The following is a 12104-nucleotide window of genomic DNA, read 5'->3' on the forward strand; positions in this document are numbered from 1 at the left end:
TCCAAGGTCCTGATTCCCCCCTGCCTTTCACCTGCAATATGTCACTTAACTGATTCCAAATCAGAATGCTAGTTACACCCATTTTGCACAGCTGTAAGAGTCTATCTCACGCGCAAGGCAGGAGAGAAGCAGACCCCCTTGTGTATGGAAGATCAAACATTAAAATTCCGAACACTGGCTAACCCTGGATTAAAGCAAAGACACGTCCCAGGTACACATTTGCTTCAACCATTTTCCAAAACCAGCTTGTTCAGGGGAACGAAGAACAAAAATAAAGATTTCACATTTGGCAGGAAGGGATAGGTTCCATGCCTTAGTTCCTAAGTGTCAAAGGGCAGCCGGCACAGGGCATGGCTCTACAGAAGGTAGCAGAGCGGAAATGCCACAGATATACTGTGACGTTGCACTCCATATGATTTTATAAAAATATGCTAATAAGTGTGAATATAACGTAACTGGAATATGCTTCATGCAAAAGGTCTCTTGTAAGGTATCATTACAAAGCTTATAATCTACTGAGCACGGTCATCCAATTTGTACGAATGTATCATTCTTGTATCTGAAACTAGGAATACAAAATATAACTCTGAGGTCCTATTATAGTTACGCAAATTGTGGGCCATTAATGGCGGTTTAGAATCTTGATGGCTCCCATCAACTAGGACAATTGACTGTAGATGGCTCTGTTTACTTGCAAGCCTTCCTCTGATGAGATGTGAGTGAAGGCTTGGGGTCTCACAGGACATGTGACCATGTCACCTGGTACTGAAGTCCATCTTAAACCTGGTGCTTTTCCATTTAGAAGGGGTGGGGACTCAAAGAGACAAAAGATTCCCGCCTTGTGCCAAAGGTATATAAGGGGATGGAGCAGAACAAAGGGGGCTGCAGGCATGAGAAATCCCCTAGCTACCATCTGAGCTGGAACAAGGACTGTACCAGGGGAAAGGATGAGGCCCAGACTAGAAAGGAGTCTAGCCTGTGAAAGAAGCTTATTGGAACATCTCTGAGGGTGAGATTTCATCTGTGATCAGTTTCTTACTGTATTAGTCTTAGACTTGTGTGTTTTTGTTTTATTTTGCTTGGTAATTTACTTTGTTCTGTCTGTTATTACTTGGAAACACTTAAATCCTACTTTTTATACTTAATAAAATCACTTTTTGCTTATTAATTAACCCAGAGCAAGTAATTAATAGCTGGGGGAGCAAACAGTTATGCATATCTCTCTGTCAGTGTTATAGAGGGTGGACAATTTATGAGTTTACCCTGTGTAAGCTTTATACAGAGTAAGACAGATTTGGGAGCTGGGTATCTGGGTGCTGGAGACAGGAGCACTTCTTAAGCTGTTTTCAGTTAAGGCTGTAGCTTTTGGGGGACGTGGTTCAGACCTGGGTTTGTGTTTGCAGCAGGCTAGTGTGTCTGGCTCAACAAGGCAGGGTGCTGAAGTCCCAAGCTGGCAGGGAAAACGGGCTCAGAGGTAGTCTCCACACATCAGGTGGCAGTCCCAAGGGGGTTTCTGTGACCCAACCTGTCACACATACACAGAGCCAGCTGGGACTGTGGCCAGTCGTCTCTTAGGAGAGCCCAGAACACAGTGAACTCTCACAGCTGATTGGACTAACACACAGGGCTTAAAAGCAAAGTTTTATTGTGGCCGAGTACAGAAGATCAGTGTTAGTTCCAGGCTAGTAGGGCCCGGGGAAATCCAGTGACCACACACTTTCCAGCATCTCTGTGAAAGCGACGCAGAACAAGTTCTGTTACCTGCGACAAATGCTCCAGGAGCTGAGGTAGCAACTTCCTGCGCAGCTGGCTCAGGTGCACACAGCCTGGAAAGGCAACTGAGGTTAGAGAACAGAGGCAAGGGGCCTCCCCAAGAGTGGCCCAGTGGTGACTCTTAGCTGGGAAAGGCGAGGACTGAGGGCAATGCCCATTGCAGGGGACCCTTTCTGCAGTGAGCCTGCAAGCCGCTGGGTGGAGGCAGCTGGATTTGCTCTGCTCTTTGTGCCCAATTGGTTGTTTCTACAAAATTAAATACAAGCCAAGATCATGGGGAAAAAGAGCCCATGTCAGCTTGGCCAGCACCTGGGCTGGCTCCAACCCTGGGTGTTTCACTAAGCCCAGCCTGGGGTGGAGGAATGGGATCCTCTCTGCTCCAGCCACTCACAGGTACCCTTTAAATCAACTGTTTGGAGTTACTCAAATGCATCAGGGCCAGAGCAGGGAGGGAGAACCTTGCTGGGCTGTGCGAGAAGCAGCTGGGTCCCAGAGGGGCAGATCTGCTCTCCCCTTTGGCCTCAAGCTTTCCAAGGATGGAGGCATGGCACAGCACCCAGAGTGCACCCTCTTAGCCAAGTCATGTGACTTTGGAGGCATGTGATCATGCCACCTTAAAGGAAAGGCCATGCTAGCACGTCTCCTGCCCAGAACAAGCTGGGCTGTGTGACCCAGCTGCTGCCCCCTCCCTACCCGCACTCTCGCCTCCACCTATTACCAGCAGCCAGATCTGCCTGCTGTGGCCCACGAAAAAGCCTAAGAGAAGCAGTTTGCATAGGACATACACTTAGCACCAGGGCCCCCTCTGCCTCGCTCTTCCCGCCCTGGATACTGAAGCTAGTTTGGCAGTGCCCCTGTGGAGATGATTTGGGGAGGGTCCCCGCCCTGCACAGCTCACCACGCAATCCAGCTACTATTTGGCCCCTACACAATCCATGCTCCCCTTCTCCAAAATCAACCCCACCCCATCACTCGTTCCCCACCCTAACCTCCTCCCACATCCAGCCTCCTTCCCTCCCCTAAATCAATCCCCTCCAAAAAGGTGTCATCTCCAAATCAGGCCCTCCAACAAAAACCAAGTTAGCCTCCCCGCACCAACTGGTAGGGGGTGGGTCAGACTCAGGGATGGAGGAGGCGGCTGCTGCTGCCACCCAGCCAAACCTGGCCTTGCGACTGGAGGGGCGGGGCGGGAGCTGGGAGGCAAGGAGCTGATGCTCTCTGCTTTCCCCCGGGCTGCGGAGTCTCGTGCCAGGCAAGCCAGAGCACGTCAGCTGGACAGGGATGGGGAAAGCCGGAGCCTGAGGCTAAGAGTCAGAGTAGGCAGGTCTCCCTTGCACCCCACCGCTAGTGCTGGGAGGGGAGAGAGACACTCCAGGGGGAGGGCAATACACCTAGGCAGAGCACTGACCCCACTTCATTCAAGACCCCCTTCAGTGAGCTAGGACCTCAGCACCCCCTGCTGGGCTGAGGGGTAATGCAGTGACCCCATTCTGCAAACCCGGCCCGAATGGCTTGTTTTGCTGTGACCCCTCTGCCAGTGAGGGGGCCCAGGCGATCCCATAGGAAGATGGGAGAACTCCTGCTCTCCGGGCGCAGCACAGCGAGCAAAGGAACATTCTAAGATGTCCTTTTATTAAAATGTGCGTCACTGTTTTGTGTGGCGGCGGCGTCCTTTGCGGTTCTCCAGCTGTCAGGGTGTTTCGGGTGACCAGCTCGGCGGCCTCAGCACTCGAGCCCAACTCAGGGGAACCGTTAGGTGGTCCGTGGCCTCCCGTTCCCGCCCATGGCAATGTAAACGTCAATGGGAACGTTGGGCAGGGTCAGGCAGTGGCATCCGGGGCATCTTCTCAGCTGCCTGCACAACGAGAGAGGGGGGTTAGTCCAGCTTCCCAGGAGCACGGTGCAAAGCCACAGATTGAGCCCCTCAGCATCACAGGTGCAGGGTCTAATAGTGGCATATTCACCGACCATGAAGGGTGCAGATCTCAAGAGCCCTAGGCCAGCTGCCCAGGGATCAGAAGGCATCTGGCTAGTTGAACATACTCCACAAAGGGTCCATCAGTGCTCGTCCTCCTCCAGCTTTATGCAGGGAGGGAAGATTTAGGGACACACATTTCACCACCACCCCCCCCCCCCCCGCCCGTCAGCTTCTCTGTCAGCTGCTAGCAGCCTGGAGCAGGAATTGAAGGCCACTCTGGAATTTTCTGCCTTAGGAATCTTTTGGCAGAAAAAGGACCAACCAACCCCCTTCCCCGCCCAACACTCCCCTTAACAAGGGCCCTGAATGCCGAAGTCAGCCCTAGATGGTCTCTGTGCAGGATCTACGTCCCATGTGCCTGAAGAGAATGACCAAGGGGTTGCGGCCAAGCCCTGACGGTTGGCAATCAGTAGGAGAAGGCCGGCGCTGGGCAGCAACGAGAGTGCCTCTTCCAGGCGGTGATCTGAGCATGGTCTCTCAGCCCGGAACTGCCCAACTTGGCCCATGTGCTCAGTATATAAACAACTAGTAAGAGGCAAAGTGCACAGTACAGTCACAGCTGTGTTAAGGGTCCAGGTGGAACTGCCTGTTTTCGTAGCTATGGGATGCTAATTACAGTATTGGTCGTTGTCTGGTGACTGAAGATCTGGCCAGGAGAGACGAGGGGTCCGTTCATGACCAGTCTGTTAGGTTTATAGACTGAGCCGGGCAAAAAATTGCGCAACCTTTTTTGGTGCTAAATGCTGCTCCTGTGACCCTGAACCATTTTGTGACTCCCTGTGGATTTCGCCCTGTTGCCTGGGTGGGAAGAAATCTAAACAAATTCAGACAAACCCGGTGTTTTGTTTTGACATTTTCTAAATGCAATGTTTAAACTTTTCCATTTGAACCCACTTTTCACTTCAAAATGTCCTGTAATTTTAAATGATCACAACTGGTAAAACAGGGTCAACATCAAAACAAAACATCTTGCTTGACCCCAAACTTTTTTTTTTACTTTGTGGAATTACCGGCAAACCAGAAACTCAGTTCTGCACCCAGCTCTCTTTATAAATGGACCTGCACCCAGCTCTCTTTATAAATGGACCCTCTGGCCCACATACCCCCGTCACTAACCCAGCAGCCCCTGCCCAATTTGTTCCCCGCTCTGCTCCTCACTCTAGCTGAGCATCTTCAGCCTGCTCCTCCTTGCAACTCTCCGCTTGCTGCGGCCTATAGAGGCCAATGTATTGTAGCCCTGATTCCCTCAGACTCGACAGTTACAGCAGGGGGTAGGTTTGATTTTGCCCTTGTCCGATCAGCTATAACAAGGGGAGAGTCAGGGCGAGAAATTGCATCAGAATGGAGTGAGCAGCAGCAAGCAAGCCTTGAGGTACAAGGCTTGCACCCCTAGGGAGAGCTAGAGGGTACAGCCCTGTTACAGCCCAGGGAGGTCAGGCTTGGAGTTAGTTACAGGGAGCTGCCTTGGCCTCAACAGATGCGAGTCTGACCCCCAGCCTTTGCTCTGACGGAATGGAGGCCGCAAACCAGTTTCCTCATTTTAACTTTACTTGGGGCCCCTGCCTCAGCCCCATTGTACAGGATTCAGCCCACAGTTGCCTAAAGTCATCCCTGGGGCCAAATCAGATGGCAACAAACTCTTCCGACCAACAGGCTCCAAGTTTGGCTGCATGTTCCAAGCCAGGCCGTGCTGCAGCCCCAGAATGCAGCCATCCTAACCACCACAGGGAGCAGGTGTTGTGCGAAGCAGGTTTCCTTCGCTTTCCTTCGGGCACAGAGCGAGGAACTCGCTGTGACACTGAACTGGGGCGGGATGACTACAGCAGAGGCTTTCATTGTCCCCCAAAGCCTGATTTGTACAGCTCACAGGCCAGGGTGGGCCTGGTGAAAAGGGGGTGCAGTTCCACTGGCTCCTGAACGCAGCCCTGCAAGGCCGCAGCCCTCTGGGCTCATCCCTGGCCCTTTACAGAAGCCCAGTGTGTTTTGGGCAGAACAGCCTGGTGAGCCAGCCCTGGCAGGGATGCAGCATGGCAAGAAGAGGCAGGGAGACCTGGAGGAGGGGCAGAGATTAGTGAAAGGGGGAGAAAAGGGACCACGGCTCCTATTCACACCGCCCTGTAAAACAGGCACAAAGGGGGACTTGGAAAGATTAGAGGGGCAACACACCTATTTCTAAGGCTTGAAAGCTTCACTTTCCTGGGGGAATTTTCTGCTGTAGGACATGGAAGCAGGGGGCCAGACCATCCCAAAGGGGGGCTGTTCATAGCAACATCTAAGCACAGCAGCTGCCATTACAGCATCAGGAGGAAGATTTAGAAAGTGCATCAGTTCTCATGCTTCAGAGCATAACATGATTGCTAACTGGGGTCAGGAAGTAAGCTCCCCACTCCCCACTGTATAACTCTGGAAGATGTCTGCCTTCCTCCCCAAGCACTGGGCATCAGCTGACTCATTTGCTGACAGCTGCTGCAGCTGCCCTTACCTTGCTGCAGTGTGCTCAGTGGCAACTGGCTCTTGGGTCTCTGGAGCAGCTACCAGGCTGGGAGAATCTCCTGCCTCTATGGGAAATCTCCGAGCTTGTGGGGTCTCCTGGGAGCTCATGTCCTAGCCCCAGACCTGTCTAAGGAAAAGGAGGACCAAGGTCAGCACCTGCGTGACTGGGCCCGGTGAGCCCACAATTTCAGGCCCACCCCCGCCCCAAGCTGCTGCACCCTTCTCTGGCCTACGCTCACCTCTTGAAGGCTCAAGAGGGTTCCCAAGAATAAACCTGGCAGCCTGCAGTGCCTAGTGCAAAGGGCAAGATGTGACGGGGGCCAGTGGGAGGCACGAAGGCTGTTACACTGTGACACGGAAGGGCTGCTCTGACATCACAATGCAACCTGTGAGTGGCAGGGTACGACCTTCTCCCTTCTCACAGGCACGAGACTCAGGCCCAGGCCTTCTTACTTATGATTTATTATTTGGACTGCAGTGGCAGCTAGGAGCCCCAGTCCTGGACCGTGTGCGAGGTGCTGTACAATTACAGAACAAAAAGCTAGGCCCTGCCTCACCGAGCTTACAATCTAAGTATAACATGAGAAATGACAGATGGGGGAGCACAAGGAAACCATGAGACAATACTGGTCAGCATGAGGGGCAGCAGTATCAGAGCAATAGACTGACCTAGTTCTCATCTAGGGCTAGACTCGGGTCAAAGCACCACCATGCTGTAAAGGTGAACAGAGGAACTGTCTCTGCCGGCCCCAGGTTTTCCCCAAAAGGCTCCAGGTCTCATGACGAGAAGGGCCCTTCCTCGACCGTGCCCAGATCAGAGATGTATTTGGGGTTGATCTTCGCTCCCTCCTGGAAGCTGATCCCCATCGGGATACAACGTGGGGTTTCGAGGGAGATCTGGGGTAGCCCCTCACACTGGACTCCTACCCTGTCCTGTAAACTGAAACTAAACAAATAAAGCCATCCTGCCAATTTGTTTGACCAACCAGGTCCATCTGATCAGAGACTCAGGTTGTGAGCTCTTTGAGACGGGGACTGTCACTTGTTCCATGTCTGTGCAATGCCCAGGACAAAGGCTCCCTAAAGAAAGGAAGCAGTGTTGCCTATTGGCTAGAACACTGGACTGGGTCTCAGAAGGCCTGAGTTAAATTCTTGGTTCTGCCACTGGGTTGCTGGGTGACCTTGGACAAGTCACTTCCCTCTTTCCGCCTCAGTTTCCCCATCTGTAAAATGACGTTAATTATACTGACCTTTGTAAAGCGCTTTGAGGTCTATGGATGAAAAGTGCTAGATGAGAGCTAGGTAGTATTGTTAAGCACTATGCAATACAAACAGACATCCCAGCCCTTGTATTCATTTGAGGTCTGGTCTGGACCCTCCCTCTCCCACCCTCAAATTCACCTGGATCCAGTCTTGAAAACTTGGTCAGATCTGCACATTTAGTCATAATACAGCAGCAGACTGGGGAATATTTGGGGTCTGTTCATTATGCCAAAGCCTGTGTAACTCTATGCTATAGGAGCCCCTTACCCACGATCCCCACCAAGAGGTCTCTGGAGATTTATCCCATCACTGCGCCTGGAGTGACTCAGTGCAAGGTTGTGGGCAGGTTAAGTAACTGCCCATTTGGGGTGCTTCCCCCCCCCCCGATTGGTGCAAATCCAACCCCTTTGGCCTATGCAACACAAGGTTACATCATAATAGGGGCTGAAAGTTTTAAAATGTCCCACCCCAGCTGCCCCCGTCATCACGGGACTTTGTCTAGGCAGGAAAATGATCTAGTGTCCAGGGCTGCAACCCTTGCAGGCCCTGGTTAGGGAGAGAAGCAGAGCACAGACATGTTATCTCCCAGGATCTACATGATGACCTGAGAGAATGACCAGTCCAAAATTCAGAGAGGAGATGGAGGAGTTTTTATTCTCCAATGGCTACCAGCTGGGCAAGACCATTGGGGAGGGGACGTACTCAAAAGTGAAAGAGGCCTTCTCAAAAAAGCACCAGCAGAAAGTGGCAGTTAAAATTATTGATAAGATGGGGGGCCCGGAAGGTAAGAGGCAGCTCTGGGAGAGGGTTCTGGGTTAGATGGTTGGGGAATATTCATAGATTCTAAGGCCAAAAGGGACCACCCTGATCATCCAGTGTGACCTAGGAGTCACGGGGGATAATCCGCTGAACATGAGCTCCCAGTGTGATGCTGTTGCCGAAAGAGCTGATATGATCCTGGGATGCATAAAACAGGGGACTCTCGAGTAAGAGTAGGGAAGTTATTTTACCTTTGTATTTGGCACTGGTGCAACCGCTGCTGGAATGCTGTGGCCAGGTCTGGCACCCACAGTTCCAGAAGGATGTTGATAAATTGGAGAGGGTTCAGAGAACAGCCATGAGAATGATTAAATAATTAGAAAACCGGCCTAGTGATAGACTCTAAGCTCAATCCAGTTAGTTTAACAAAAAGAAGGTTAAGGGGTGACTTGATAACAGTCTATAAGTACCTATATGGGGAGCAAATATTTAATAATAACGGGCTCCTTCAGTCTATCCGAGAAAGGTCTAACATGATCCAAGGGCTGGAAGTTGAAGCTAGACGAATTTAGATCGGAAATAAGGCTTACTTGTTTAACAGAGTAATTAACCAATAGCACAACTTGCCCAGGGTCACGGTGGATTCTCCATCACTGACTGTTTTTACATCAAGATTGGATGTTTTCTGAAAGATCTGCTCTAGGAATTATTTTGAGGAAGTTCTCTGGCCTGTACCATACACGATATCAGACTAGATGATCACAATGGTCCCTTCTGGCCTTAGAATTTATGACCTTCTCTGGAACACAGGCTAGAGAACTTCCCAGAATAATTCCGGTTTGAACTAGTCTTCTTGTAGTTTGCCAGGCATCAAGATATCAGCGCACTTAACTGCACATAGTATCAAGTATCTCCACTGCTTTGCTTAGGGCAGAGGTGGGCAAACTACAGCCCGGGGGCCACATCTGGTACTGCAGATGTTTTAATCCAGCCCTCGAGCTCCAGCCGGAGAGTGCATGCTGTGACTGTGGAACTCCCAGAAGCAGCAGCATGTCCCCCCCTCCAGTTCTCATGTAGAGGTAGCCAGGGGGCTTCACACGCTGCCCCTGCCCCAAGTGCTGCCTCCACAGTTCCCATTGGCGGGGAACCACGGCCAATGGGAGCTGCAGGGGCAGCGCCTGCGGATGGGGCAGAGCGCAGAGCTGCCTGGCCATGCCTCTGCCTAGGAGTCAGAGAGCGGACATGCCGCTGCTTCCAGGAGCTGCTTGAGGTAAGCGCCATCTGGAGCCTGCACCCCTGTCCCCCTCCTGTGCCCCAACCCTGATCCCCACGATCCCAGCCTGGAGCACCCTTCTGCACCCCTAACCCCTCATCACCAGCCCACACCCCCAGCCAGAGCTAGCACCCCAACCCCCTGCCCCAGCCCAGAGCTGCCTCCCGCACCCTGAACTCATTTCTGGCCCCACCCCAGAGCCTTCACCCCCTCCCACACACCAACCCCCAATTTTATGAGCCTTCATGGCTCACCACATAATTTCCATACCCAGATGTGGCCCTCAGGCCAAAAAGTTTGCCCACCCCGGCTTAGGGCCTTCTTTCCCCCTTATGCAGAAAAACCCTCTGGAGGGGAAAACTTACCTGAGAAGTACCATGAGAATCTTCTCGCATCATCTTCCACATTATCTCATCAGTGGAGAAATGGCGACTTGCCACAAACTTCTCATTTGTAACCCACAACCCTAAAAACACACATTTCAGGTTTCCCTACTGGATGCATTAAACTAAAATAAAAGGTTGACTAGGAAGTGGGTTCCAAGGGGAAGCTGGTCTCTCCAGAACTCCTCCAAGGGAGGGGACTTTCCCTCTTGCCTCTAATTCACTTAGAGGGTCTGCTACCAGTGTTTCACAGACTTCCCACTCTTCATCTTCCCACCAACTGGTGGGTGGTGCAGTAGCTTAAATGGATGAAAAGGGGGCCAGATTCACTTAGATGGCTCAGTTTTCCTTGTAGAACACGTGTACAAGAATTCAGCCCAGATCCTCCTGCAGCCAGATCACCTGGCTCGTAAGTTGGGGTAACCGCAGTGCCTTTCAGATCACTTCCTATAGCACATAATGGTGTTTACTTGGCCAGATCTGTGTCCTAGACTAAAGCCACAATCAGATAAGATTCTAACAACTACATCTCCTCGCAAAGCAGAGTAAAACCATTAAAATGGTGCTCTCTCTGTGGAAAGCAGAAAGCTGCTAAGGGGGCATAAGTTCTACGGGTTTGTTGTTGTCATTCGTTAATCAGTTGAAAGATCTGCTGTAGTTCAGCTACAAGAGATGAGGCTGGATGCAGGAATCAGGTGTGAAATCACTATGCAGGAGGTTGGTCGAGAGGATCGGAATGATGCCTTCTAGCCCTAAGATCTATGAAGCCAACTGAAAGTAAATAAGTTACAGTGCTGACCCTGTGACCACTTTACAACCAGCCAAGTTCCCAGGGTTTAGAATGGGAAAGCTCCTCCTTTCAGCCCCAGTTTGTGACAAACAGGGCCCCTGCCCCCCTTTACAACGCAGCCTCCGCTGAATGGCCAACAGTCCCAGGCACTGCATCCATGAAAGATGATGCACACTCTTCTCGGTAGCTAGCGGTCCCCTTGAGATTACCCAGGCCTTGAACGAATCTGGTCTTCTCTCTCTCCAGAATTTATCCAGAGATTCCTGCCTCGAGAGCTCCAGATCGTCAGACGCCTGGATCACAAGAACATCATCCGGGTGTACGAGATGCTGGAGTCCGCCGACGGGAAGATCTACTTGGTGATGGAGCTGGCAGAAGATGGGGACGTTTTTGACTGCGTTCTGCATGGAGGTCCTTTGCCCGAGAGCCGTGCCAAGGTGCTCTTCCGCCAGCTGGTAGACGCGATCCGCTACTGCCACAGTTGCGGCGTGGCGCACCGGGACCTAAAGTGTGAGAATGCCTTGCTGCAAGGCTTTAACTTGAAGCTGACGGACTTTGGATTTGCCAAGTTGCTCCCAAAGAATCGGAAGGAGCTGAGCCAGACGTTCTGCGGCAGCACTGCCTACGCTGCGCCAGAGGTGCTCCAGGGCGTGCCCCATGACAGTCGGAAAGGGGACATCTGGAGCATGGGCGTCATTCTCTACGTTATGCTGTGCGCTAGCCTCCCCTTTGACGACACAGATATCCCCAAGATGCTGTGCCACCAGCAGAAAGGGGTCTCCGTTCCGGGGCACCTGGAGATCTCCGATGAATGCCAGGATCTCCTGAAAAGCCTCTTGGAGCCAGACATGATCCTGAGGCCTTCCATTGAAGAAGTCAGTTGGCACCCATGGCTGGCAAACTCCTGAGAAAGACCATGTCACGGTCTCCCCAAATAAAAGGGACAGATTGCTTCCAAAATGCTTACATATATTTTAATGTTACGCTTGGTTTCCAGTCTATCCTTAAATACACACCCCCCACCTCTCCTCCTCCCTGTGCCTTATGCAGAGGATGGCTGGTCTGCAGGGGAGGATTGGGAGGTTGTTCCATCTCACACCTTCATTAGGGATTTTACTCATTCAAACAAACGGAATGGTCTGAAGAAACCTAACAGTGTTTGTGCTGTTTCCTTTGTAGCTGGGCACCTTGCTGAAGTGGGGAAACATAGAATAGCGTCTGGCCACCTTCCCAAGTTATCTCTAGTGATGGCACCTCCAGAGAACACCCGAACTGAGAGGAGAGAGTAAGCAGAGAAGTTGGCTCCTCCATGCTGGGGGAGACATGTAAATTTACATAGGGTCTTAGGAGCAACAAGAGGGAAATCAGTGGGAAAAAAAATCTGCTGATCGT

At 51.7% G+C, this 12104-nt stretch overlaps 2 protein-coding genes across 5 annotated transcripts in view; one reads left to right on the forward strand and one right to left on the reverse strand.

The window, feature by feature from the left end:
• TSSK3 (testis specific serine kinase 3) overlaps window positions 1-11620 on the forward strand; it is a 56886-nt gene extending 45266 nt beyond the window's left edge. The window contains exons 1-2 of one of the 2 annotated variants that reach the window (XM_048826039.2): window positions 8120-8291; window positions 10959-11620. In XM_048826039.2, the coding sequence (XP_048681996.1) occupies window positions 8120-8291; window positions 10959-11620 (834 nt within the window). Of the gene's footprint in view, window positions 1-8119; window positions 8292-10958 lie in introns of those variants that run through there. The other variant, XR_007353392.2, reaches the window with a different exon arrangement.
• On the reverse strand, window positions 1629-9548 carry FAM229A (family with sequence similarity 229 member A). 3 transcript variants are annotated; one of them, XM_048826038.2, is made up of 3 exons: window positions 7495-9548; window positions 6234-6371; window positions 1629-3628 (listed from the first exon to the last, which is right to left on the reverse strand). In XM_048826038.2, the coding sequence occupies exons 2-3, from the start codon at window positions 6350-6352 to the stop codon at window positions 3526-3528; spliced, it is 222 nt and encodes a 73-aa protein (XP_048681995.1). In that variant the 5' UTR covers window positions 6353-6371; window positions 7495-9548; the 3' UTR covers window positions 1629-3525. The 3 variants fall into 3 exon arrangements, with proteins under 3 accessions (XP_048681995.1, XP_048681993.1, XP_048681992.1); XM_048826036.2 differs by having other exon boundaries at window positions 6914-9548; XM_048826035.2 differs by having other exon boundaries at window positions 6234-9548.
• Window positions 11621-12104: the final 484 nt, after the last annotated feature.

Source organism: Caretta caretta, chromosome 19 (genome assembly GCF_965140235.1).
Source record: "Caretta caretta isolate rCarCar2 chromosome 19, rCarCar1.hap1, whole genome shotgun sequence".
NCBI lineage: Eukaryota > Metazoa > Chordata > Testudines > Cheloniidae > Caretta > Caretta caretta.

Coding starts and splice junctions, on each gene's coding strand:
- FAM229A (XM_048826038.2), bottom strand. CDS start 6,352: ATGAGCTCCCAGGAGACCCCACAAGCTCGGAGATTTCCCATAGAGGCA. Junction 3,629..6,233: donor ACTGAGCACACTGCAGCAAG/GTAAGGGCAGCT, acceptor CTCGTTGTGCAG/GCAGCTGAGAAGATGCCCCG.